Source organism: Bos taurus, chromosome 16, assembly GCF_002263795.3.
Source record: "Bos taurus isolate L1 Dominette 01449 registration number 42190680 breed Hereford chromosome 16, ARS-UCD2.0, whole genome shotgun sequence".
NCBI classification, from domain to species: domain Eukaryota; kingdom Metazoa; phylum Chordata; class Mammalia; order Artiodactyla; family Bovidae; genus Bos; species Bos taurus.
In genome coordinates this window covers 50,937,633-50,960,883 of record NC_037343.1, presented here as the reverse complement: position 1 = coordinate 50,960,883, position 23,251 = coordinate 50,937,633, and the positions used below count along the sequence as shown (strand labels likewise).

At 55.7% G+C, this 23,251-nt stretch overlaps 1 protein-coding gene and 1 long non-coding RNA gene across 7 annotated transcripts in view; one reads left to right on the top strand and one right to left on the bottom strand.

Annotated features, from left to right (window-relative positions):
- The window catches only part of LOC104974460 (uncharacterized), a 6,229-nt gene extending 1,094 nt beyond the window's left edge, over nt 1–5,135 (top strand). The window contains exon 2 of the long non-coding RNA XR_009490870.1: nt 188–5,135. This is a non-coding gene — a long non-coding RNA (uncharacterized lncRNA). The remainder of the gene's footprint in view (nt 1–187) is intronic.
- The window catches only part of NADK (NAD kinase), a 25,407-nt gene extending 2,156 nt beyond the window's left edge, over nt 1–23,251 (bottom strand). The window contains exons 1-12 of one of the 6 annotated variants that reach the window (XM_005217071.4): nt 23,067–23,251; nt 13,876–14,097; nt 12,281–12,364; nt 9,064–9,193; nt 8,708–8,816; nt 8,509–8,594; nt 7,528–7,630; nt 7,023–7,177; nt 6,771–6,870; nt 6,537–6,706; nt 5,869–5,951; nt 3,758–5,441 (exon numbers count right to left, since the gene is read on the bottom strand). In XM_005217071.4, coding sequence (XP_005217128.1) covers nt 5,261–5,441; nt 5,869–5,951; nt 6,537–6,706; nt 6,771–6,870; nt 7,023–7,177; nt 7,528–7,630; nt 8,509–8,594; nt 8,708–8,816; nt 9,064–9,193; nt 12,281–12,364; nt 13,876–14,048 — 1,374 coding nt within the window. In that variant the 5' untranslated portion in view covers nt 14,049–14,097; nt 23,067–23,251 and the 3' untranslated portion in view covers nt 3,758–5,260. 6 annotated transcript variants of the gene reach the window in all.

The following is a 23,251-nucleotide window of genomic DNA, read 5'->3' as shown; positions in this document are numbered from 1 at the left end:
GGCTCAGCTGTTAAAGGATCCACCTGCAATGTGGGAGACCTAGGTTCGAACCCTGGGTTGGGAAGATCCCCTGGAGAAGGGAAAGGCTACCCACTCCAGTATTCTGGCCTGGAGAATTCCATGGACTGTATAGTCCATGGGGTTGCAAAGAGTCGGACACAACTGAGCGACTTCCACTTTCTTTCAGGTTTGTTTGGCAGCAGCAAAGAATTATAACTCAGGACATGCAACTGTGATAACTACATGCAAGTCTGGTAAAGCAGAGAGAACATTCTTTTATAAAGGAGGAAGGGAAGTTGTTATAAACAAGAAGTCCATTAGAGGAAACATTGGAGTTTAAATAAGGTGGCTTCTCATTGGCTGAGCCGTTGCCAGGCAGGGAGATCTGCCGGGTGGTGGCGGTGAGATGGCTGTTCTGGCCACAGGTGCTGGGACTCCCCTCCTCTCTGGTTCTGTGTGGACACTGGGGGTACATGCCTGAGGACTTCCACCTTGTCGCCTCCCAACTCCATTTTAGTTGAGGTGTCCCTTGATTAATTTTCAGATAATTCTCTAAATGTTTGCAGGAGACGTGGCTTTGCTGCCTGTGAAGGTCTTTGTGTGACTTCCAGTATCAGAGAAGCCACAGCAAGGATCTGAGTGGTTTTACCAATGTTTGCTGGAGTTTCAACTTACTCAAGAAGTGGAGTTTGGGGTAAAAGACAGTAGACTGACCAGAATTCTTCACACCCTTGTCAGCTTCAAATATGGCCGTTTCAGCCTGTTTGCTTATTTGCAAGTTAGATACAATACCTGTTAGGAAGTTGTTCTTATGAAGGAGCCCTAGCTGACCCCCCTGCCCTGGCCTCGATCCTTGAAACATCTGGCACAGCCCCTTCCCCCGCATCCCCCATGGCATGCTGGTGTCTGCTGGGCCCTCTCAGTCCTTCCCCACTGCCAAGCTGGTCCCCTGCCCCCTCTCACAGGCTTGACCTACATCCGTATCTTGGTCTGAAGTGATGGCTACAGTCAGGTGGGCCCAGAGGAGCCCATGTTTCCAGGGAAACATGAGATAGCAGCAGATGTGGACCGGTCTCAGGAGCCCACAGGGTCCTGAGAACCGGATCATGATCCATGGGTGGGAGAATGGGTATGGGCCCCCCACCTCCAACCTCCAGACCCACTGCCAGCACTGACCCACATGATGTAGCTTCCAGGACTCCCATCCTGACCACAGCCCCTCCAGGGCCATTTTTGATCACTGCACATTAGGCCTCAAGGTGTCTCTGTGTTGCACACCATCCACATTTGTTAGGCCTCACCACACCTTGGGGTGCTTCTGGGCACCTCTGCTGGCCTCCCCTAATTAGACATTCTGGAGGAGGGCAAGTGGAGTGGTCAGTAGTGAGGGGTCACCAGAGCTGCCAGGGCAGAAGGGGGCAGAGGCTCAGACCAGGGACAGGTGGCCCTTGGGCACCCAAGGCATTGGGATCTGAGCCTGTTCTAGGTGTCTGAGGGTGGGGGTATCCTAGGACGTGGTCCCCTGGGAAAGGATTTCACAGATCTTAAGTACAATGCCAAGCGTGTGGGCCTTCAGACCCAGCTAGCGGGTAGGGCCTGGACGGGGAGCCCCACCATCAGATGAGCCCACTGGGGTCTGCCTGGGCCTGAGCTGGGCCCCTGGCCACCCCAGGTCCCTTGGCTGTAGGGAGTTGGGGCTTCCGGTACCTTCCTGGGTATTTCCTTTTAGGCTCTGGGACGCTCCCTCGGGATGGCCAAGCAGCCCTTCTGGATGCTGCCCCTGGTCCTGTGGGTCCACTCACCTGCCATCCTGGCCATCACCTCAGCCAGTTGCGCCTGGGGAGCCAGGTTTCTGTCTAGTATGGGCACTGTGCCTTGCATGTGGAGGTGGGGGCAGCTGTAGCCACAGCCGCTAGGGCCTCTGGCTCGTCCTGACTGGCAGGTGGGGAAACAGGGGCAGCACCACTTTGGCTGCCCTTTGGGTACCCTTTCTACACACCCAGTGGCATGACCGCTGCCCTGGCTGACCCCCCCAGTCCCCACCTTGGCCTGACCCTGGGACTCAGCCTCTGAACTCCATGGGGGTGGGAGGGGACATCTGAAAGTTGCCCACCGGACCCCAGGGCTGCAGGTGGCCCCCTTGCGGCTTCAGATCAGCGTCCAGGAGTGTCCTGGGGACCCAGGGGCCTAACCGAGCTCCCAGGAAGTCTAACTGAGGTCAGGCTGTGCATATGTCCCCAAGGCTGCCTGTCCGGAGCTTCTGGGGGCGAGAGGCCCTCCCCATAGGGTGCCCAGACCAGCCCTGAGTGTCCTCTGTCGGCTCCTTCCTCCTTGGCCTCGCCCACCCTGACCTCACCTCTTCCACCAAATACTCTGGTGTTTCCTGGTTTGGACACAGCCCAAGCTCCAGCCTGGCCCTTCTGGGGTGAAATGTGCCAGCAGTGGCCGATTCCCTGATGTGGTGACTCAAGTACCCCCACCCCTGTCCCTAACACCCCCTTCCCAACTTCTCTGGGCTCCTCTGACAGGCCCCCGACCCCCACAGGGCTCCATCTCTACAGCAGCTCCCCCTCCCAGTTGGCACTCTGGCAGACTTCCAGTGTCCTTCTAGCCAGTGGCTCCCAGGTGTGGGAACCTCAGCAGGACAGCCCTGGCCCAGGCTGCCCCGGGGCAGGAACTGCTGGACATGGAGCCTGATCTGAGAGAGAAGGGAGATCGGCTGGATGGGTGCCCAGCACTGAGGCCTGGGAGGAGGTCCAACAGGCCAGGAAAGGCCACCATCCTGACAGTTGGGATCTCTGAGGGACCAAAGGCCTGAGCCCAAAGAAATGCCCTCCTATCCTGCGGCCTCTGTGCCTCCAGTTCCCCACCCCCTTCCATGTGCTCCACAAAGCCTGAAAGGTCAAGGTTGAGAGATCAACAGCCTTAGACAAGAATGGTGACCCTGCAGGTGGTGCCTGTGCCAACAGAGCCTGCACCTGCAGTCCAAAAACCCCGGCCAGTGGGCTGACTCCTGCCCTCAAGTAGATCCTCTGCTCCCGGAGCAGCAGGGCCCAGCCTGGGGTCTGTGCATGCTCAGCTAAGTCCACAGAAACTTGGGCTCTGACAGCATGCCCACCCCATTGCCCACGGACACAATGGCTTCCAGGCAGATATGCTGGCCACCAAGCCCCACTACAGAGGAGATAGCAGAGGCCTCACAGCCATTGAGACTCCCAGGCAGGATGGGGTCATGCTCCCACGTGTGCCTGGATGCGAAGGGAACCAGGGAGGCAACCGCACACACATGCCTCTGACCAGAATGAGCAGGCCCTGGGCTGCTCCGCTGCTGGGGCAACCACTGCACCTGTCCTATGCTAGCCTCGCAGCAGTGCCCATAAAGTACCTGTCACAGCTCCCAGGCTCCAGCCCACAAGGCTGTGTCTGTGTCCAAAGTACCTGCTCAGGCTCCTGGCAAAGCCTGGCCCTGCCTAAGCCCAGGCCCAAGAGGGGGAGGCCCAGAACCAGAGAGGGGACCATGCGCCCACTGGCCTCCATGGGGCACCCATGGCCCAAAGCTTGGGCTCCTCCGGCAGGACAGGCCCAGAAGCCTGTCCCCAGGACGTGACGGGTGAGGTGCTGCTGGAGTATGACCCCCCCCCACACCCTACAAGTGTGCCAGGGGTAGCCTCAGTGCATCTGGACTCCCCAGGCCCACCCACCCCTCCGTGTTTTGGTGTTGGTTACAAAGAACCAAATAAAGTTTTTGCTAAACCCCAATTTTTAAACAAGTCTGTTTATTGAAAGAATCTGAAAATAGTAATAAGGCTTTCAACATTTAACAAATTTCAAGATATTAACAATATGAAACATTAAGAATTTACTTCAAAAACCCAAAGTTTCCTAGGTCATTCCCCCTCGTTCTGCAGGACTTGGTCTGCACCTGCTCTGTTGTCTGAATGTGTGACCTGCGTTCTGACCACTCTTCTGGAGCTAAAGCTGGGGGTGTCGCCCCCTCAGCCTGTGGGAGGCCTGGTGGGCCACCCTCTGTGCTGGAGCTTGTGGGCAGAGGGTAGGAGCCCATCTCCATCCCAGCACTGGCTGAGCTGCCCAGACAGCCACGTGGGTGGACAGCACTCAACAGACATGTGAACAGTGGCCACGGTGCTGAGGCTGCAGGGCCAGCCCTGGTCCAGATGGGCAGAGCTCAACCTCCTGGCCCCTGGCCCTCCAGAAGTGAGTTCGAGAACGTACAGGCCCTCCATCCTTTCTGGCCAATTTCACAGTTGAAAATGCAGCTCAGAAAGAATATGGTTACTCAAAACCAGGTCGCCCATTAGGCACCAGTAACCAGAGGCCCACTGACCACAACCCTCACCAGACTCCATGCAGGCCCAGCCCCAGGCGGCCGGTCAGCCAGCAATAGAGGCATAGGGGCTGGAATGACAGACGTGCCCTCAAAGCCAGGCCCCTTGGGAGAAGCCAGAGCAGCAGCAGTGCCTTCCCGGCCCACCAAGTGCCAGACCCTCTGAGCAGAGCCACCCAGCTCTCTAGATGGCCACTTGGGCAGCACAGAATGGTCCCACTTCACAGCACAAGCCCTCCCGCAGAAATCTCACAGTGTGTACAAGAAAATCTGTACGTAAGCACTCTCAGAAAAGTTTAAAAGAATCTCTAAAAAGTAGACACAGGATTGAAAACACCTTCCAGGGTGGGGAGGCACGCCCCTGCTTCCCGAGGAATGTGTGTGGTCCAACCCCTGCCTGCCACGGCATCACCGGAAGCAGGGAGGAGACCAGGCCTGGGGACCGAGGCAGGAGGCCCGGCAGATTCAGGATGAACGCCGAGCTGGGGAGCGGCTCTCGGCACAAACTCCCCACAGTGGCTTTCAGGGACGTTGTGACGCTGAAGGGAGATTTTTGGCCGTGAGACATATTTATTTTCAAGACTGTAGGATAGACCCGTTCATTCTGATCCCCTCTCAATTTCAACAGACTGATTTGTGGAAGTTTGCTGACAAGGAATCACAAGGAGCCCACCACCCAGCTCAGCAATCCCCAACTGGACTGGGCTCTGACTGCTTGCCTGGTGGGTGTGCCTGGGCTGATTCAGAGCTTGTGTGGCCTGCTCACTGGCTTGCTTAGAAATGCAGAAAAGTCAGATTTAAAACGTTAAAAACAACTGATCTGGTCGACACAAGGCAGACTGCAGGCCCTTCCTCTGGCCAGAGACAAGTGGTGCAGGGCCTGTGATGTTCACAGAGCACAGACAGGGCACCGGCCTAGCTCCCCGCTCGCTCCTCCCCACCCTCCTCGTCCGCGTCCTCCTCGTCCTCAGGGAAGTGGGCCTGCTTCTTCCGCACATTCCAGTGCAGACACTGCGCCAGGCTCTCGAACCAGTCGCTCACGGGGTCGCGAACGCAGATGGAGGGAAGAGGGTAGCAAGAGGTCGTGATGCTAATGCTGCAGCAGAAAGGAGATGAACATAGCCCCTCCTGGAACTGAGCCCCTTCATGGAACTGAGCCCCCTTGCCACCCACTGAGCAGGACCCTCGACAGCCTGGCTGGTGGACCACCTCAGCTCTGGTTGTACCATCTGCCGTGCAGCCTGGCCCCATGTCCTCTGATGTCACGGGCACCTGGCCATTTTCCAGTCTGGCCCTGAAGACAGCCAGGCTAGGGGCTCAGTGGTGCTGTTGTGCCCCCCAGGACAGAGCCGTGGACCCCCTCACTCCACCCAGGTCCGTGAAGAGGAGACCCCCAGGGCAAGGCGGTGGGAAGATAAGGAGCAGGTGCAGCTGGCAGGGTGCCATCACCCAGACAGAGGTCCACAGCTTACAGCCACCCTGGGCCCACCTGCCCTGGCCACTGCACCCCACAGTCCACACACCTGTCTCCGTGGCGGATCTCCTGTCTCTTTCGTCCATCGAAAGACACCCATGCAGTGTTCCTTGCCTCTGGTGACAGCATGATCTGAAGAGTCAAGCAGCACACATGTAGGGGGCTCAGAGGACTCGCAGATGCATTCTGAGCACAGCTAAGTGCCACGGACCCCACCCTGGGGCACAGCAACGGCCAGGAGAAAACCTCATAGGCAACACACTGCCCACCACATAAAAAGGTCAGCTCCAGGCCGTGAAGTCACTGCACTATGCGGATACCAACCAGAGGGTACAGAGGCCCACAGGGCACAGAGGCCTGGAGCTGTGTCCGTCAGACGTAGCCCTGCCCGCCAAGGTTCACACTAAGGACGTGCTGGCCCGGGGTGGCCTGTAGCAGGGAGCTCGGCCCAGGGAAAGAAGAGGTGGATGTGGAAGGGCAGTCAAACACCAGAATATGGCCCCAGGGACGTGCCAGGCAGCAGTGGTTAATTGCCTGAGGGCCTCCCCACCCCGACTGTCCCCACCCACTCAGGCTGAGAGCCCCGCCCCGCCGACCAGACCCTCTGGGGCACAGGACACATGACGAAAGGCCAGAGTGGACAAAGTCCCTCCCGCCCCCAGCAGGGCAGGCAGACAGCCCCAAAGGGCTCCAACAGACAAGGGTGGGGGCTCTGACCTTCAGCTCAACCCCCGCGGGCACCACAATGGGCCGAAAGGACAGCGAGTGGGGGCAGATGGGTGTGACCATGATGGCGGGCACGTTGGGGTGGATCATGGACGCCCCCGCGGCGGCCGCATACGCCGTGCTGCCCGTCGGGGTGGAGACGATCACACCTGCGGGACAGGCTGCAGGTAAGGCTAGGGCACTGCCCCCACACCCCACCCCCGGGCAGGTCCGATGCCCACCTACCATCGCCCTGTACTGTGGTGATGAGGTGCCCATCCAGGTAGACGTCCACGTTGGACAGGTAAGAGGAGGGGCCTCTGTCGATCACCACCTCGTTCAGGACCTGGGGGTGAGGGCACCACACACTGAGCAGGCAGGGCAGCGTGTGGGCTGCTCCCAGGCTCCCTAGGAGGTCCAGCCCAAAGCCCCTGCCCTGCACCCCCTGCCCGAGGGCAAGGCCCGGCACCTGGTGGGGGGAGGGGCAGGCCCACAGACCTGGTACTGCACAGCCTGCTTCCCAACCTCCACGTCCAGGCCTGCAGCCAGCACCCCGTTCTCGCTGATGCCATTAGGGACGGCCACCTTCTTCCCTCGGGGCTCCTTCACGACCCTGACCTTCAGCCGGCTCCGGAGAACAACAGCTGCGTTCCCTGGAGGCCAGCAGGGGTCACACCCAGGGAAGTCAGCAGGTGGGGGCAGTCATGCCACAGAAGAGGTACCCGCTCCCTTGACCAGGGACCCCCTCCCATCTTCACACAAATGGAGGGCGACACCCTGGGCTCCTGTGGAAATCAATCCATTGCTGCGTGACACAGATGGCAGCTGAACTGTGGTGGCTTCAGCTCCTCTCTGAGGACAAGGTGTCCGACCTTCAGAATCAGAGTCCTCTGAGCCCCAAACACTCAGTGCTGTTCTCAGCATCATTAAAAACCTCCCAAACCAAGCAGGATGACTATCCCACATGGGAACTGCTCTCAGGCTCAGGAACATTCCAACTCACCCTGTATCACCTGAGTAACTTGCGACTGAAAGTTCTCGAAGTTGAAGGGGGTCAGGAAGCCCAGGGAGCCCAGATGGAATGCCATGACTGGAGGCACGCTACCCTGCGAGCCAATGAGACAGGTCACTCGTTGGCCAGTCCACGTGGAAGGCATGCGAGCACTAGCCCAGATGGACCTGCGCCTGGATGGTCCCTGGGAGGGCTGGCGGGTGGGGGCAGGGGGGCGGTGCTGACACACAGGGCACAGGGTCAGCCAGAAGCCTGGGAGCCAGGAGAACAGCTGGAGAGCTGACGAGAAACGGGGCAGGGGGACCAACTGCTGGCCACAGAGGACAGGACAGAGGAAGGCGTGGCAGGGCAGGACATGGGGGCTCTGACACACAGAGGCCATGCCCAGCAGGCTTGGGAGGGCAGTGAGCCCCCACAGAGATGCCAGGCAAGAGCACAGGCAGCCGGGGCAGGAAGCCTAGGGTGGGACTCAGGTCCCACCAGGTGGCTCTGCAGCCACTTCCGCCGAGAAGGCTCCCAAGGGAGAATGAGAGCTCTGAGCATGTGGGACATCCCAGGACCCTCAACCTCGGCCTCTGCCAACCGCTACTGCCCCAGGCCCTGCTGGACTCCACCCTCCTGCCCAACTGGCTCCGTCTCACTCCCAGGTGTTGCTCTAGGGGCCCGCCCGACCTCCTAACATACCCTGGCAAGGTCCCTCCCCCACAGATCCCTGCCTTCTGCAGCCTCCACAGTCCCTCCCCCACCATACCTCCCAGTCAGCCTGGGGCTACTGCTCTCACCTGCCCCTGACTCTTTGCCCCCTCACTCAGCCCACATGCCAGCTCTCCCAGGGGTCACCCTCCTCCCAGCCCAGCCCCTGGGCCCTCATGCGCCATCAGCTGGCCTGGCACAGCTTCCAGCACCCACAGCAGTCCCAGTTCCATGTCCTATCACCTGCAGCCCTACGGCCTCAGGCAACTAGGGCCTCACCTGGAAGAGGGAGGAAGCGTATAGAAGGGTCCCGTCACCCCCCAGGCAGATGATGAGGTCGATCTGATTGGAGATGTCATCGTAATCTGGAAGACACAGGAGACGTCAAGCACCCCAACTGCTGGGCACGGGGCAAGGCAGGGGTACCAGAGGTCCCGCCGGGTTGGAGGCAGCACCTTGCCACCCAGGGACAACTTGCCTTCTCTGAAGGTGCAGAACTTCCTCTTCACTGGCCCAAAGTGATCATCGCTCAAGAGGGCGGGGTCTTCCAGAACCTTCTTCTCCACATACACGATCATGTTGTTCTCCTGGAAGGACATGGTGGCGTCAGCCCCACCAGGAAGACAGGTCAGGGCGCTGGTCTTCTAGAAGCCTCCTTCTGCGTCTCAGGCTTTTCTGATGGGGTCAGGGGAGAGGGGCACGATTCCTCTGTCTCTCAGATGCAAAGTGCCTTTGTTGTGCTCACAGTACACACTTCTGAGCTCCTGTGTCTGGCTTACGAAGCCTCCTGACTTGAGCAGATGGGAAGAGAGCCTGGAGCCCGTCCCCACTCACCTCCATCAGGTACGCGCAGAGCTCCTTGAAGGGCTGCAGCAGGCTGGCGTCCCGGATCTTCTTGATGACGAGGACACTCTTCGGGGACTTGTTCCACGTCAACCGCTGGCTGGCAGGGTCTTGGATGTGCCTTTGAGGGGAGAGGAGCACTCACGTGGGCCCCAGGCTGACCTGCTGGCACCTGCACAGTATGGAGACCCTCCCCATGCCCGGCCGTGCCCCTGCCTGAGGCCCCTTCGGGACGAGGCCGGCCCGGGGACCTACTCAGAGGACGTCCCACGTGCACCCAGACCAGCCAATGGGGACTTGGGCTGCCGCTGACCCAGGTCCACACGGCTATGTGACCAACTCAGTGGACCCTCGCCTCCACAGTAAAAGCCTCTTTTAAAGCCAGTGGTGGGATCTGGAGCAGTGAGACTGTGCTGTGTGATTTCAATCGCGAGGACATGTCACCACACGTGTCCAGGACCCTGATATGCAGAGGACTCTGGTGACGACGATGCGTCAGTGTAACTTCATTGTTTGTCACACATGCACTGGCTTCGGGGATGATGACAGCGGGGAGGCTAGGAGGAGTGCAACAGGGAGCTCTGCGCCTTCTTCTCACTTTTGCTGTGAACCCAAAACTTCTCAAAAAATTAAAAAAAAAAAAAAACAAAAGAAGTCAGCTGGGCCTGCCTGCCAACGACAGCTCCAAGAGTCCCTTGGCACCCAGCCTCGGTCACCGGGTGCAGGGCCTGGTATGGTCTGTGGGCAGCAGGTCCTCCCCCAGGGGCAGGGGTGTCCAAGGCCGAGCCCTCACGTGGGGGCGGGCCCCCAGGCAGCACCTCCGCCTGTTGGAAAACAGCCCTGAGGACTGCAGGCCATGGAAACGGCCTTTCTGACGCAAGTTCCCCAACCAAGACACTTGCTCCAGATCATGCCCCATGGCCGGTGCCTCCCTGAGAACCTGTCAGCCCCACCAGCAACTTCCCACACCATGATGCCAACCACTAAACAGGTGGTGGGTCCCTGGCTGCAGGCTGTCACTGACTGACCATCACTCACCCTCTCCAGGCGTTTCTGCAAAGGAGGGGATCACTCATGGCCCTCTGCCAGCATCTCTGCCAGGCTGGGTCACACGCGCAGCTTGGCGGAGGGTGGTGCTGGGTGCCCAGCATCTCGGTTGTGCTTCACTAACGGCGGAAGTGCGATGCACCCCAGCCCCCCCAAGACTCCCCAAGTGTGCACTGGCACCATAACCCCACTGTCTCCTCAAAACTGAAAGCAAAACATAAAGTAAAGTGACTTGCTAAAAGCTGCATAAAACAAGTGCAGAGCTTCCTAAAATGAAAACTCAAAGCAAACAAGCTGTATTTGACCTTACTGATCACACCATCCTCTTGTCCAATCGCCTCTAACAGCAAAGCGGCCAGACCTCAGACAACTGCTCCTCACCAGCTGGCCGCTGAGCTCTGCCGCCCAGGGCAGTCAGGACGGGCCCTGTCCAGCTGCAGACAACAGTACTGGGCTGCGGAACTGGCTTGGCCCATGGGAGGGGCTTACACGTGGAGGGCGGGCACTTGCAGGCCTCTCGTCACTCCACCTGGCCCTGGGCCTAGAAGGAGGGCAGATGGAAGTCTGCCTGGTTGGTGAGGTAGACGTTGAAGCCCCCTCCCCACTGACCAGGCAGGTGAGGCTCACAGCCCCTCCAGATCTGTGAGTCAGCCATGCCCAGCCAGAGCCACTGTAGTGCCATCAGCTCGGTCTTGGGCGCCAACTGGTCACTCAACTTCCTGTTGGGTCATTGCAAAGAGGGATACTGACCCCTCCCAAGGAGGATCTGGGTGCCGGACAGCTTAGCCAGACACCCAGCGAGCCACAGTTTCAAAAGCTGAAGGCGTCAGATACTAGTAATTCCACACGTTTCAACATAACAGAAAACACGCACTCATTGGTGAGATATGAGACAACCAAGTAGAAGATAAGACTCTCGTAATCAGCTCCTCTACACTGTCAGGGGAGAAGTCAGGTTAGCACACAACCCCTGCTCCTGGCCAGGCTGTAGGAGAGGCAGGGACCACACGGGTAAGGGATCCCACCCTACCAGGGTGCTCAGCCCATCTGACTGAGCTGAGCCAGGGCCAGGGGGCAGAGAAAGTTGCTTGCTCAGCCCTTGACACTCTGGGGCACCTGCTCCTCTGCCTGGAGCACCCCACAACCCCACCTGACCTTGGGGAACAGCTCAGATGCCGCCCTGAGACCCCACCCAAGGGCTGTGAGGGCAAAGCACACACACCTGGGCTGCTGTGGGCTGGGCAGGGCGGCAACAGCCAGTTATGGTTGGATGGCCAAGGGCCACCAGGGTGCGCTGAGGCTGGGCTGTGAATGACGAGGAGGGTGCGGCAGTGCAGGGCTGGGACACAGGGAGGGGGGGTCTGGGCAGCCAGCAAAGGTCACACAGGGCGGGCACACAGCAGGGTGCAGCCAGGCGAGGGGTTTGGGGGGCCAGCTGCTAGTGTGGCTGCTGTGCTGGGTGTGGGCCTTGGCCTATCCCCCATAGAAGTTAAGCCTCCACAGCTCCCTCGAAGAGGGGGCACAGATGGTCTATGCAGCGGGCAGCCCACCACCAGGCCTGACAGCAGAGCTGGTTGGAATTCTGCTGCTTCCTCACCAAGCTCTGGTGGCCGGAGCCATTTGCGTGTCTTCTCCCTGAGACAGAACACACAGAGCCAGCAGACGACAGCCCCTCTCTGGCATGTCCAGTGCCAGGAGGCGGCGCAGGACAGGTACAGAAGACAGCCTAGGCCACGTGTCTGCGAAATAACCCAAACTGCTTAGTTTTTAACTAGTTTCTCAGGTGGTGGGTGTTGCTAAAATGCAGGGCTTATCTTAAAACAAAAAAAGCCATGCCCACAAGGCGGGACTCAAACAAGTCAACTCAGATTTTCAAAAAACACCTCAGATTTTCAAAAAACACCAGCTGACATTTCTGCATTTCAACAGTAATGAAGAGAAACACATGTGAGTCACCAGATGCATCAGCATGCAATACACTATTTTTTCTCCTTGAGTTTTTCCTGTTGAAGCTCCTATGGCCCGAGGAGCAGGCCCCACCACCTTCTCATCCTTGGGAGTTGGGGACATTGCCACGTGGCTGCCAGGCCCATGCCCTGCTCCCCGGAGCATCAGAACCTCCCATAGCTCCCCATCCCCATGGAGCCCCCCGTTGACTCACATGATGGTCTGGGGATTCTGCAGCACGCAGGCCTTTGGTCCAAACGTGGTCACTGGGCACGGCCCGTGCAGGGAGCGGGTCCTCCTGTGGGAGAGGATGCAGGGCGGGCCCTCAGTCGCTGAGAGACACGCATGCAGACGAGGCACTGACTCTCAGACTCTCTGCCATCTTCACTCCAACAGCCTGAGCATCGCCATCTGCCAGCACCCGAGCAACGGTCCCAGAACACTCACCTGATCCCCAGAGCTGCTCTGAGGGAAACATGCTGTGGCACTGCCCTCAGAGAGGGCTCCCAGAAACTCCTTACAACAAAGGACCCAAACCGGGGCAGGCACCCGGGCCCCACCCTAGAAAAAGGGGATGTACCATGGGGCTCGGGCCTGCGGCTCTGAATTCTTGTCCAGGCAAGTCTACTTGAGGAGCAGTTGTTGGGCCTGTCCTTGGGAATTAAGACCTCAGATACCATCCCCCAGCCATCCAGGTTCTAACAAAACGCCCATGCTGAGTTGTACTGTCGACGAAGAAGACAGCACTTGAGTGGCTCAGCATTTCCAGCCACAACTGAATCACAGGGCACCGTGGCCAGCACACGTCCCAGGGATGACACCGCTTGGTGACTTTCCCTGTCCTCCCCTCAAGGTCCAGCGCCGGTCCTTGGGAGCCATGTGGATGCCCCACGGAGACAGGGTGGAGGTGTGTCCTCCCTCACGCAGAGTGCCAGCTCCAGAGGCTTTGTGGTCCTTTTGGTTATTTTTTTTTAATTTTTGGCCACACCATATGACTTGTGGGATTTTAGTTCCCTGACCAGGGATGTATGCCACCTCCCCACTGGACCACAGGGAGGTCCCCTCATGGTCCCTTTCTGCACCAAAAATACTGGCACAAAGACAGCCAAACACAGATGGCAAACTTGCTTTCGTCTCTGCCCATCTCAAGGCTCAACAAACGCCAAATCCCCACACGGACAAGGCAGATTTCCTATTGTCTCGTGAAGGGCAGCCAAGCCCGGGAGAGTTGGTCTGGTCAAGGGCTCCCCCAACCCCCCAGCTCAAGAACATGCAGGAGCGGCCGCCGGCCACGGCCTGGCCTCTGGGGAAAGGCTGTTCACAGCAGGTTTCTCTAAGTCTGCATCACAGTCAACCTTTGAGAGCAGCCACCTCTGACCTGCTGCCACTGAACCAAGTTCAACGTTCTCTGAAGCAATATTCTCTGAAGGGAAAGGGTGGGAACATCCCACCCCGCAGAGCCGGCAGCCGAGGTCACCCGCCCGCCCACTGACTCTGACACAGGAGGGTGACACAGCTATTCACATGGCAGCTTCTCAGGCCCTGCACCCATGGCAGTGCTGGCTAGGACAGCTTCGCCCTGGACTTGAGTGACGTTCACATGGCCGAGGCCGGCACAGCTTCCCCACCCCTCACTGTGTGCCCAGGGCCTGGGGCCACCCTGGGCGGCACCCCCACACCTCAGCCTCCACAGTGAGGACAGGCATTAGGGCGGGGGGGTTGGCTGGGAGTGCCCTCTGGGAGGCCATGCCAGCCAGCACAACCCCCTCCTGCCTCCTGAGCACCCCCACAGGCCCAGGAGGCCAGTACCTGAACTCTCGGGCGCTGGCCAGGACAGGCGCGGCCGACAGGCTGCGGGACTTGGCGCGGCCCCGGAGTGGGTGCCCCAGGCCCCAGTCCTCATCCCCATGGCACGCGGAACAGCGGTACGAAGATGCCTCTGCACTCGGCTCCTTGTTCCCGTTGACTTTTTCTTGTTCCATTTCTGCAACTGATGGATGTGGAAGACTTTGGCCCGAAAACCCAGGATGCCTTGATTTAATAAAATAAATATTATTATTGTTTCAATAAAATAAAGTAAAGCAATGTACACACACACCTACACCCCTCATGAGGGAAAATGGCTGAAATCTAGCCTACCCAGTCTGGGAAGTCTGTTTTCATCCCAAAGGCACTTAACAACTCCGGAATCTACCTGTGGTTTTCCATGAATCCAGAGGGCTGGGAGTCCAAGAGTGAGGTACCAACCAGCAGCCTAGCACGCAGGCACATGGTGGGACCTTGATGAGAGAATTAACGGTCACACGGTACCTCTCATCCAGAAAAGGCTGGGTGAGCACGACTGAAGACCAACCATGGGCACACACTGCACCCTCGTCCTGCAAACAAAGCCACGCTTTCCTCTAGTGCCGATGAAACACTTGCCCAAACTGACTTATTTGGTCCTCAAAAAAAACTTCAATTTACAGGAGCTTCATCTCCCAACCACACGCAGTAAAGCAGGAAAAGATGGAAGCAGACACAAAACAACAGTCCTCGACCAGCTGGGAACATCTCAACTTCCTCCTAAGCCACTGAGGGCTCATAACCGCACCCATACCCATGTGATGCTGCAGCCAAGAGGGAGCGCGAGCCCGATCCACGTGCCCATCCAGACCCACATGATGTTACAGCAAAGAGGGAATGCAGGCCGGGTCCACATGCCCACCCAGCTGCCCCCAGGTCCTTGAGAACAGCGGTCAGCAGCCAAGGCCTCGTCAGAGAGCCAGAGCAGGAATCAAACGAGCCTAAAAGAAGTGACAGAAATACGGCAGAAACCAGAGCGCCGACAAGTAGAAAGAGCAGAGCAGAGCTTGGGCAAAAACCACATGAAGAAGCCAGTTTGGATGACGGTGGAAAGAGCTACACTCTGAGAATTTGGGCCGAAAGGTCATTTTCTTAGGAAACCACTGACTAACGGGAGAGGCCTGGCCTTGCTGCTGGGGCCATGGGACCTGCCCATCCTCCCGCTCAGAAAGGCCCAGCAGCTCAGCCTGCCTCATGGCTCACAAAGCCCTGAGGACAAGGGAGGGGAATGGGGCAGGACCACAAGGCAGGCGCGGACATCAGAAGGGACAGCGCAGGGGCCACAGAGAAGCCTGGGGCCTCTACAACGAGGCCAAAGGTGAGGGCCCCTGAGTCCCCTGCCTCCGCACGCACTTTACAATCACATCAGGACCTTGCGAAATACTAACTCCCACACCGGACCCAGACCAAAGGCTCCAGCAGTCATTAAAAACTCCTGAGCCAGGGCATTCCCAGGTGGCTCTGTGTTTTCAATGCCAGGGCCCAGGTTCGATCCCTGGTCAGGGAACTAAGATCCCCCAAGCTTTGTGATGCGGCCAAAAAAAGAAGAAAAATAAAAGAAAGAAACTGAAGCTTAGTGCTACTAAGATATAAGACATGTAGGGATGTCGTTGGCAAAAGGAGAGTGAGCCTTACTTCCAGCTGTAAAGTCAGTCAGTCACCTAGTGTAGCACGTACCATGGTGACTCCAGTCAGTGATACTGTTGTGCTTATTTGAAAGGTGCTGAGAGGGAAGGTCTTCAAAGTTCCCATGAGAAAAAAGCCTGGTGATTAAACGTGGTGACAGACTTGCTGTGGTGGTCACTTCACCACACATACAAATACTGAGTCACTAGGTTTCACGTTCTACCTCACTTTCCAAGCACCACGGACACAACTGAAAGGAAACAAGTCAGGGGAGAGACATACCATGTGCACAGACCAGAGAACACGATATCGTTAAGATCTCAAGTCTCCCCAAGCCCAGCCTTTTCTATCAGAAGTAACAAGCTGATTCTAATATTCAGCTGGAAACTGGAAACGTAAAAGGACCGAGAATAGCTCAAAAAAAAAAAAGCCCTGTTGGAGGACTCATGCTACCGGATCTGATGACCTGCTACAAAGCTGCCGCAACCAGACTGTGTGGTACTGACACAGAGACGTACACGTAGACAGAGGACGCAGACGACAGTCAGGGCTTCTCAACAGAGGTGCCGAGGGGAGTCAACAGGAGAGGACGACCGTTCCTCCAGAACGTTCCAGGTAAATTCCACAGCCACACCCAACACTATGAAGTTCAGTTCTCCTCACAAGTTGGCAAAGGTCAGCTCATGATGGATCATACACTTAAATGTAAGAATAAAAGCTATAAAACTTTCAAAAAAAAAGCACTAGACAAAATCTTCATGGCTATGAATTTGGCAAAGATTTCTTAAACAGGATACAAAAAGTACAAAGTTTAAAACCTGACAAACTGAATTTCACTAAAACTCAAATCTTGTACCCTTCGTAAGACACTATTAAGAAAATGAAAATATAAACTGACAAAAATCTTAATGAAAATATGAGATCGACCAATTTGCTAAATGTATATATGACACAGAACTTGCTTCCAAAATATATAAAGAATTATTAAAGCTTAGTAAGAAAATAACTCAATTAAAAAACAGGCCAAAGATACCAACTTTGGGCAACTTCCCCAAGATACATTGATTGCATCTTGAAAAGCACATGAAAAGATGCTCAACATCCTTAGTCACTGGAGAAATGCAAATTAAAACCAGGAGACATCATCTCACACCTACGGAGAATGGCTAAAATGTAAGAAAACTGACCACGCCAAGTGTCCCAGAGCCTGAGGAGGAAATGGAACCCTCAGACAGTGCTGGTGGAATGAAAACGGGGCAACCAGTTTGGAAAACAGTTTGGCGGTTTCTTAAAATGTTAATTAAGCATGGTTCCGCCATCTGCTACAGCCCTTCCACTCAGACATTTACCCAACAGAAGAGAAAGCATGGCCATACGACTTGTCGAGACACCTCACCCGTGACACGACCATCCCTCAGATCTGTGCTCAGATGCCACCTGCTCAAGAGAACAGGTGCCTCCCGCTCCCACCCACTGGTGCCCAGTTCCTTTCTTCCGCAACCCTGACCACTACCTGCTGCCCAGTTCCTCTTCAAAGGGGTCTGACTTCCTCACAGCCCGAAGAGCAGCGCTGCAGAAACTCTGCCATCTCTCGGGCCTGACTTCACGTGATCACTACTGGCCAAGGGGAGATGACGTGCTGGCAGCTAACAGTTCAAGCCTAGAGCTCGGGGACATGCGGGGCTGGGCTCTGTCAGCACACGGTAACGCTGACAACCATAGAACCAGACAGGCTCTCAGGACTGAACCCGGGGCACACCAAATGGAGGGGTCTGGATAAGAGTCTGGGGGAATCCTGGAACACTTAGTGGAGGACACAAGAGTGCTAGGGTGCTGGGACGGAGAGCCTGCGGCGGCCTCAAGTGCTGGGAGATGAGGACAAGACCACCAGCTGTGGGGTCGGATGGGAAGGGGGCAGAGTGAGTTCACGAGTCTGGCCACACAGAAAGGTCACGATGCCTGAAAGGACACAGGACAAAGTCGCAAGAAATACAAGAAGGCAGGTTTGGGCTCAGTTAATACACAAAAGCTATGTACACGTTTCCCTCGTTTCAGTAAAAACTGCCCAAGATAAAAACACAATCACTAACCTCATTGCTTGCCTTCTCTTGCTGGCCCTGCCCTGACTGTCCCACTCATGTATATCACTTAATCCCCAAGAGGACCCCACAAACTGCTGTAATGGACCATGAATTCACAACTTTAAGAGGAAATATTGTTTAAAAAAAAAAAACAAAAAACTTGCTTTAAGCTGTTACAAGAGGCCTGGTAGTGGCTTCACTCTGAGACCTGGAAAAGGGGGTTGCAGAGGGTGAGATGGTTGGATAGCATTACCAACTCAGTGGACATGAATCTGAGCAAACTCCGGGAGATAGTGGAGGACAGAAGAACCTGGCATTCGGTAGTCTATGGGGTCACAGAGTCAGATATGACTTAGCCAGTCAACAACAATAACATAAAGAATAGCTGTCACAGTGTAGGAGTGTAGATGCTTACCCTGGCCTAGGACAACCAGCCACAGGGAAGAGCAAGCCAGGGAGGCCAGGATCATAGTGCGGGAGCGTGAACACTCACTCCAGGTCAGGATGACCATCGAGCAGCAGACCCAGCGCCCACACTGCCAGGCCCTGTCCAAGCACTTGACTCAAACTGTCTGACTTGTCCTCGCAAGGAGCTGCGTGGGGGTGTCCAGGACACCAAAGCCCAAGGTGACACAGTGAGGAGGGCAGAGCTTGTATCTGGGCCCCTGGCATGACCTCACTGATACAGACGATGTGACCCAGCAGAAAGGCCCAGGGTCCTGGGAGAAGAGAGGACCCTTCCCGCCTCATGTTCTGCAAAAGAGGCCTTTGATGTAGCCCCTCCTGAATGACAAAAAGGTTCTCTCAGGGCACACACCCCAGCCTCCAGTAACACGTAAGATCAAGAGACAATGATTATAGGCAGTGATGTCAGAACCCTGGCCAAACAGAACGTGAAGACCACTATCCTGGTGCTGCATCAGCTGCAAGAACCTGAAACCTGCTTGCCAGGAAAGCGAAAAGTCTAAGTTGCTTAGTCGTGTCTGACTCTTTGCGACCCCATGGACTGTAGCCTGCCAGGCTCCTCCATGGAATTCTCCAGGCCAGAATACTGGAGTAGGTAGCTGTTCCCTTCTCCAGGAGATCTTCCCAAACCAGGGATCGAACCCAGGTCTTCTGCACTGCAGGCAGATTCTTTACCGTCTGAGCCACCAGCCTGCCTTAAAGCCAGCTGAGCCTGCAGGTGATGCGGCGATCCTAGGACTGTGTGGAAAACTCTACCATCCCAAGAAAACACAGAAATAACTATCCAGTTAGAGTAGTACAATCCTGAGAAGGTGTGGACGAAGATGCACGTGATATGGTAATCCTAGGAGGGTGTAGAAAATTCTATCACCCCAAGAAGACACAGAAGCAACTATCAAGTTAGATTACTATAATCCAGTTAGATTACTATAATCCTGAGAAAATACAGACAAGGAAGTAATTAAATCCTACGATGCTGAAATTTTCGTCTTATAACTGATTATATAATCATTGGATTTTTACATACTTTGTTTGCTATTATGGGCAATATATTCATTCAAAAGATCAAATCATTCTTCAAAATAATTCTCATCTAAATGGCTGAGATGAATTTATGTCTGTTAACAATGTTTCAAATGCTGCCCCATCCCCACCAGGGACCTCCACCTACAAGCAGTGCAGGACCTTCTGAGCTGCTCACTGACCAGGCCCAAATTTCTCCAACAGCCGCTCAACCGACCCTGGGACAAGTGCTGAGATGTCATTTCTTCTGCAGCTAAGTATGCCAGTGATGCCGTCTCAGCTTCTACTTGCAGTTTAAGAATTACATCCACTGACTCTCAGCGTAATGCGTTATTTGATGCATCCTCAACACGGACACAACATAGAATGCTTAAAAAGGATCGATCGACACCAAGTGGGGCGTATCTCAGGAACGCAAGGCTGGCTCAGTCAGTGTAACCCATCTCACATACACCAACTGATGGGCAAGAAAGTGGAAAAAATTCAACACCCAACGATGGTAAAAATTCTCAGCAATTAGGAATCAAGGGTAACTTCTTCAGCTTGGTAAGGAGCACCTACAAAAAAGCTACCACTATATTAACTTGATGGGGAAAATATAAGACTGGGAGCCAGGCAAGGATGTCTGTTCTGACCACCCTTAATCAGCATAGTTCTGCATGTCTGAGTCACGGCAACAGGCAAAGAAGGTAGTCTGAAGTTAGAGACGGTACACTCTACAGTCACCAAAAAAACACTTGGATGAAATATAACAAAATACACAGAGGACTTGTATGCTGAATTGTATTTTAAACACCCTGATGAAAGAAATCAAAGAAGATGTAACTGAGAGACGCCCTTAATCATGGATCAGAAGACTCAATGCAGCAGAGATGTCAGTTCTCCCCACATTGATCTACAGGGTTAGTGTGATTTCTACACAAATCCCAGCAAGATTTCTTGGTAGATACGGCCAAGTTTATTCTAAAATGTATGTGTAAAAAGCAAACACCCTTTTTTTTTTTTTTAAAGAAGGATAAAGGGAGATGAGTGACTCTGAAGACTTCTCTTTAGCTGTAATAGTCAAGACTGTGGCCTTGGGGGAGGGCAGATACAAGTCAATGGAGAAGAGAGAGCCCAGAAACACAATTACACAAACACACTCGATTAATTTTTGACAAATGTACATAAGCAGTTCAAGGAAGGAAAGACAATTTTTTCAACAAAGGATGCTGGAGTCATTCATATCTATAGGCAAAAAAAGTAAACCTCGGCCTAACCTTCACACGTGACACAAAAATTAACTCCACGTAAACTAGAAAGCCTTCATAATAAAATACAGAAGAGGGGATTCCCTGGTGGTCCAGGGGTTAGGGCTGCAAGCTTTCACTGCTGAGGGCACAGGCTTGATCTCTGGTCAGGGAACTAAGGTCCAGCAAGCCACATGGTATGGCCATGAATAAATACACAAATAAATAAAGTGCAGGAGAAAGTTTTGGGGACCTAAAGTTAGACAGAATCTTTTTTGTACACGATATAGAAAGCACACTTCATAAAAGATAAAAAAAAATTGGTAAACTGGGCTTCTTAGAAACTTGCTCTGTGGAAGACCCTGTTAAGAAACACCCCCCCTCCCCAAAATCAAGCCATAGACAGAAAATATTTTCAAACTAGATATCCAACAGAAGATCTGTACCTATAAAATAGCAAAAACTATCAAAATTCAACAGTAAAAAACAGACAGTCCAATTAGAAAGTGGACAAGAGATGACTGGACAGATGAGATGCACCCATGGTAAAGAAGCAGGTGAAAAGATGCTCCATGCGATGGGCCAGAAGGAACTGAAACCACAATGAGATGCCACTGCACACTGACCAGAACAGCCAGACAACTCAGCGCTGGAGAGGTCGCAGAGCAACGCCTGCTCACACACCACCCGGGACCAGAACACGGCCAGACACTCTGGAAAGGGCTGACACCATCTTATAAAAACTAAAAACTAAACAGACAGCCTAGCAAGTCCACCTGGGCATTCACCCCGGAGAAACACTGATGCTCACAGAAAAACCTGCACCTCAACATTCACAGCAGCTTTTAATTTGCAGCAGCCAAACACCACAGACAGTCCAAGAGTCCCCACTGGTGAGTGCGCCAGGCCATCAGAGGGAGTGGACATGGACTCCGAAACCAGCTGGGTGACCCCAGGCTGACTGCAGGGCAAGGAAGTCAGCCCCCAGGCTGACTGCAGGATAAACCCTCCCATTTACACAACTCGCTTTTCATTCTCTTTCTTTCTTTTTTGGGGCATACCACGCAGCATGTGAGACCTTACTTCTCCACCAGGGCCCCATGAAATGGAAGCTCAGAGTCCTAAGCACTGGACCACCAGGGAAGTCCCTTACATAACTTTCTTGACATGACTAAACACAAGCGCATGGAGAACAGATCACTGGTGGCCAGGGAGTGTGGGGAGCCTGGGGTGGGCTCCCTAGGTGACACCAGCTCTGAGTCTGTGGTGGCAGCCACACAGCTGTGCCCCGGGAAAGTGGTGAACCCCAGCAAGGGGTGTGACGGAGGTGCCAGGGTTCACGTCACTGTGCCACGGATGTGGGGATAAGTGCAGGCGTTCCTCTGTATTGTTTTTCACAACTTTCTGGGAGTCTAGAATTATTTCAGTTCATTTTCAAAAAACATCTGCACTGGGAAGTTTTAACAGAAAAGTGCTGGAGCACAATAACCAAGATAAAGAACTTCCCCAGGAAGAAAGGAGACACATTGTGATGCCCATAAGTAAAAGTCACACACACAAATATAAACATAACATGACGCCTAGTGCAAGCTCTCAACATACACCTGCTCAAATACTGAATGAAAAAGCAAAGTTTATCCCTCCTTAACACTGAGGCAATAAAAGGTACCTATTAAATCTCCCCTCTCCCGCCGGCAGGTGATGCCCAGTGCTGGCCAGGACCTGACAAAACTGGGCCCGCAGAGGGGCAGAGCCTGCTGGGCGGAAGAACAGGATCAGAGACGCGAGGGGGCTCCAGGGGCTCCCCTGGGAGATCTCGCACGCGCTTGGGCTGAAGCAGGTATTTGCACACCTAGCTCCCTGCACAAGAGCCCGCCTCCGGGCCACCTTCACCCAGTTCCTCTTTTCGCCAACAGTCTACACACGCATTTGCCCGGCCCCACGCACTGAACTCTGGGCTGTACGACAGCGGGTCGGGGAGACATCGCAAACGACAAGCCGGCAGCCCCGCCCGCAGGACTGGGCCCCGTGCCCAGTCGGTCAGCGCCTGGGGTGGCCCGCAGCCCCCGCAGAGAATCGACCTCTCCCGACCGGCCTTCCTTCCAGCCCGGCCCGGGGTGCCCCGTCCACCCCCGGGGCCGACTCGGGCCCATCCCACGCCCACCTGAACTGCAGGCCCAGGACACCTGGGCACCCGAGCCCCAGGGCCGTAGCCCGCCTACCGCACCTGCGGGTCCCTGTCCTCGTCCTCGAGTTCCCGCAACGGGGCAAAGGTCACGGCCAAGCCCAGGGCGCCGTTCAGCAGGAAGTGCGTACGTCTGGGCTCAGGCCCGGTCCCGGGCGGGTGAGGAGGATCCACGAAAACCAGAGCGCGCCGGACGCAGAGGCAGAGAGACCGGGGGCTCGGACCCGGCTCAGGCGGGCCAGCCGCCGGCCTCAGGGGTCGTCGGCTGGGCGCTGGGTTCCGAGCACAGAGGCGCTTTCCGAGGATGAATACCGCGACGTGGACCCCTAACTGACCGCCCCGCGTGAAGGCCGGGCCCGCCACCTCGTTCGCAGCGCGGTCGCGGGGGTCGAGGTCTGGCCACCCGGACACCTGCGCCGGCGCCCGGGGCAGTGTGTGGCCAGTCAGTGGGCAGGGTCGTTCCCGCCCCGCCCCCACGACCCTGACCCCACGACCCCGACCCTACGACCCCGGGCAGAAGGCCGGGCCGAGGAGACGCGAACTCACCGTTCGCTGCCCCGGGAGCCTGCGGGGCCGTCTCCTCGCCAGGCCACACACGCGCGTCCCGGCGCCCCGCCGCCGCTCGCCGTCACTAGCCGGCCCCTGGAGCCGCGGCCGCCCCCCGCCCCATGGCCGCCTCCGGCCCCGCGGCCACCCGGCCCGCCGAGCAGCAATGCCACCGCGCCGCCAGT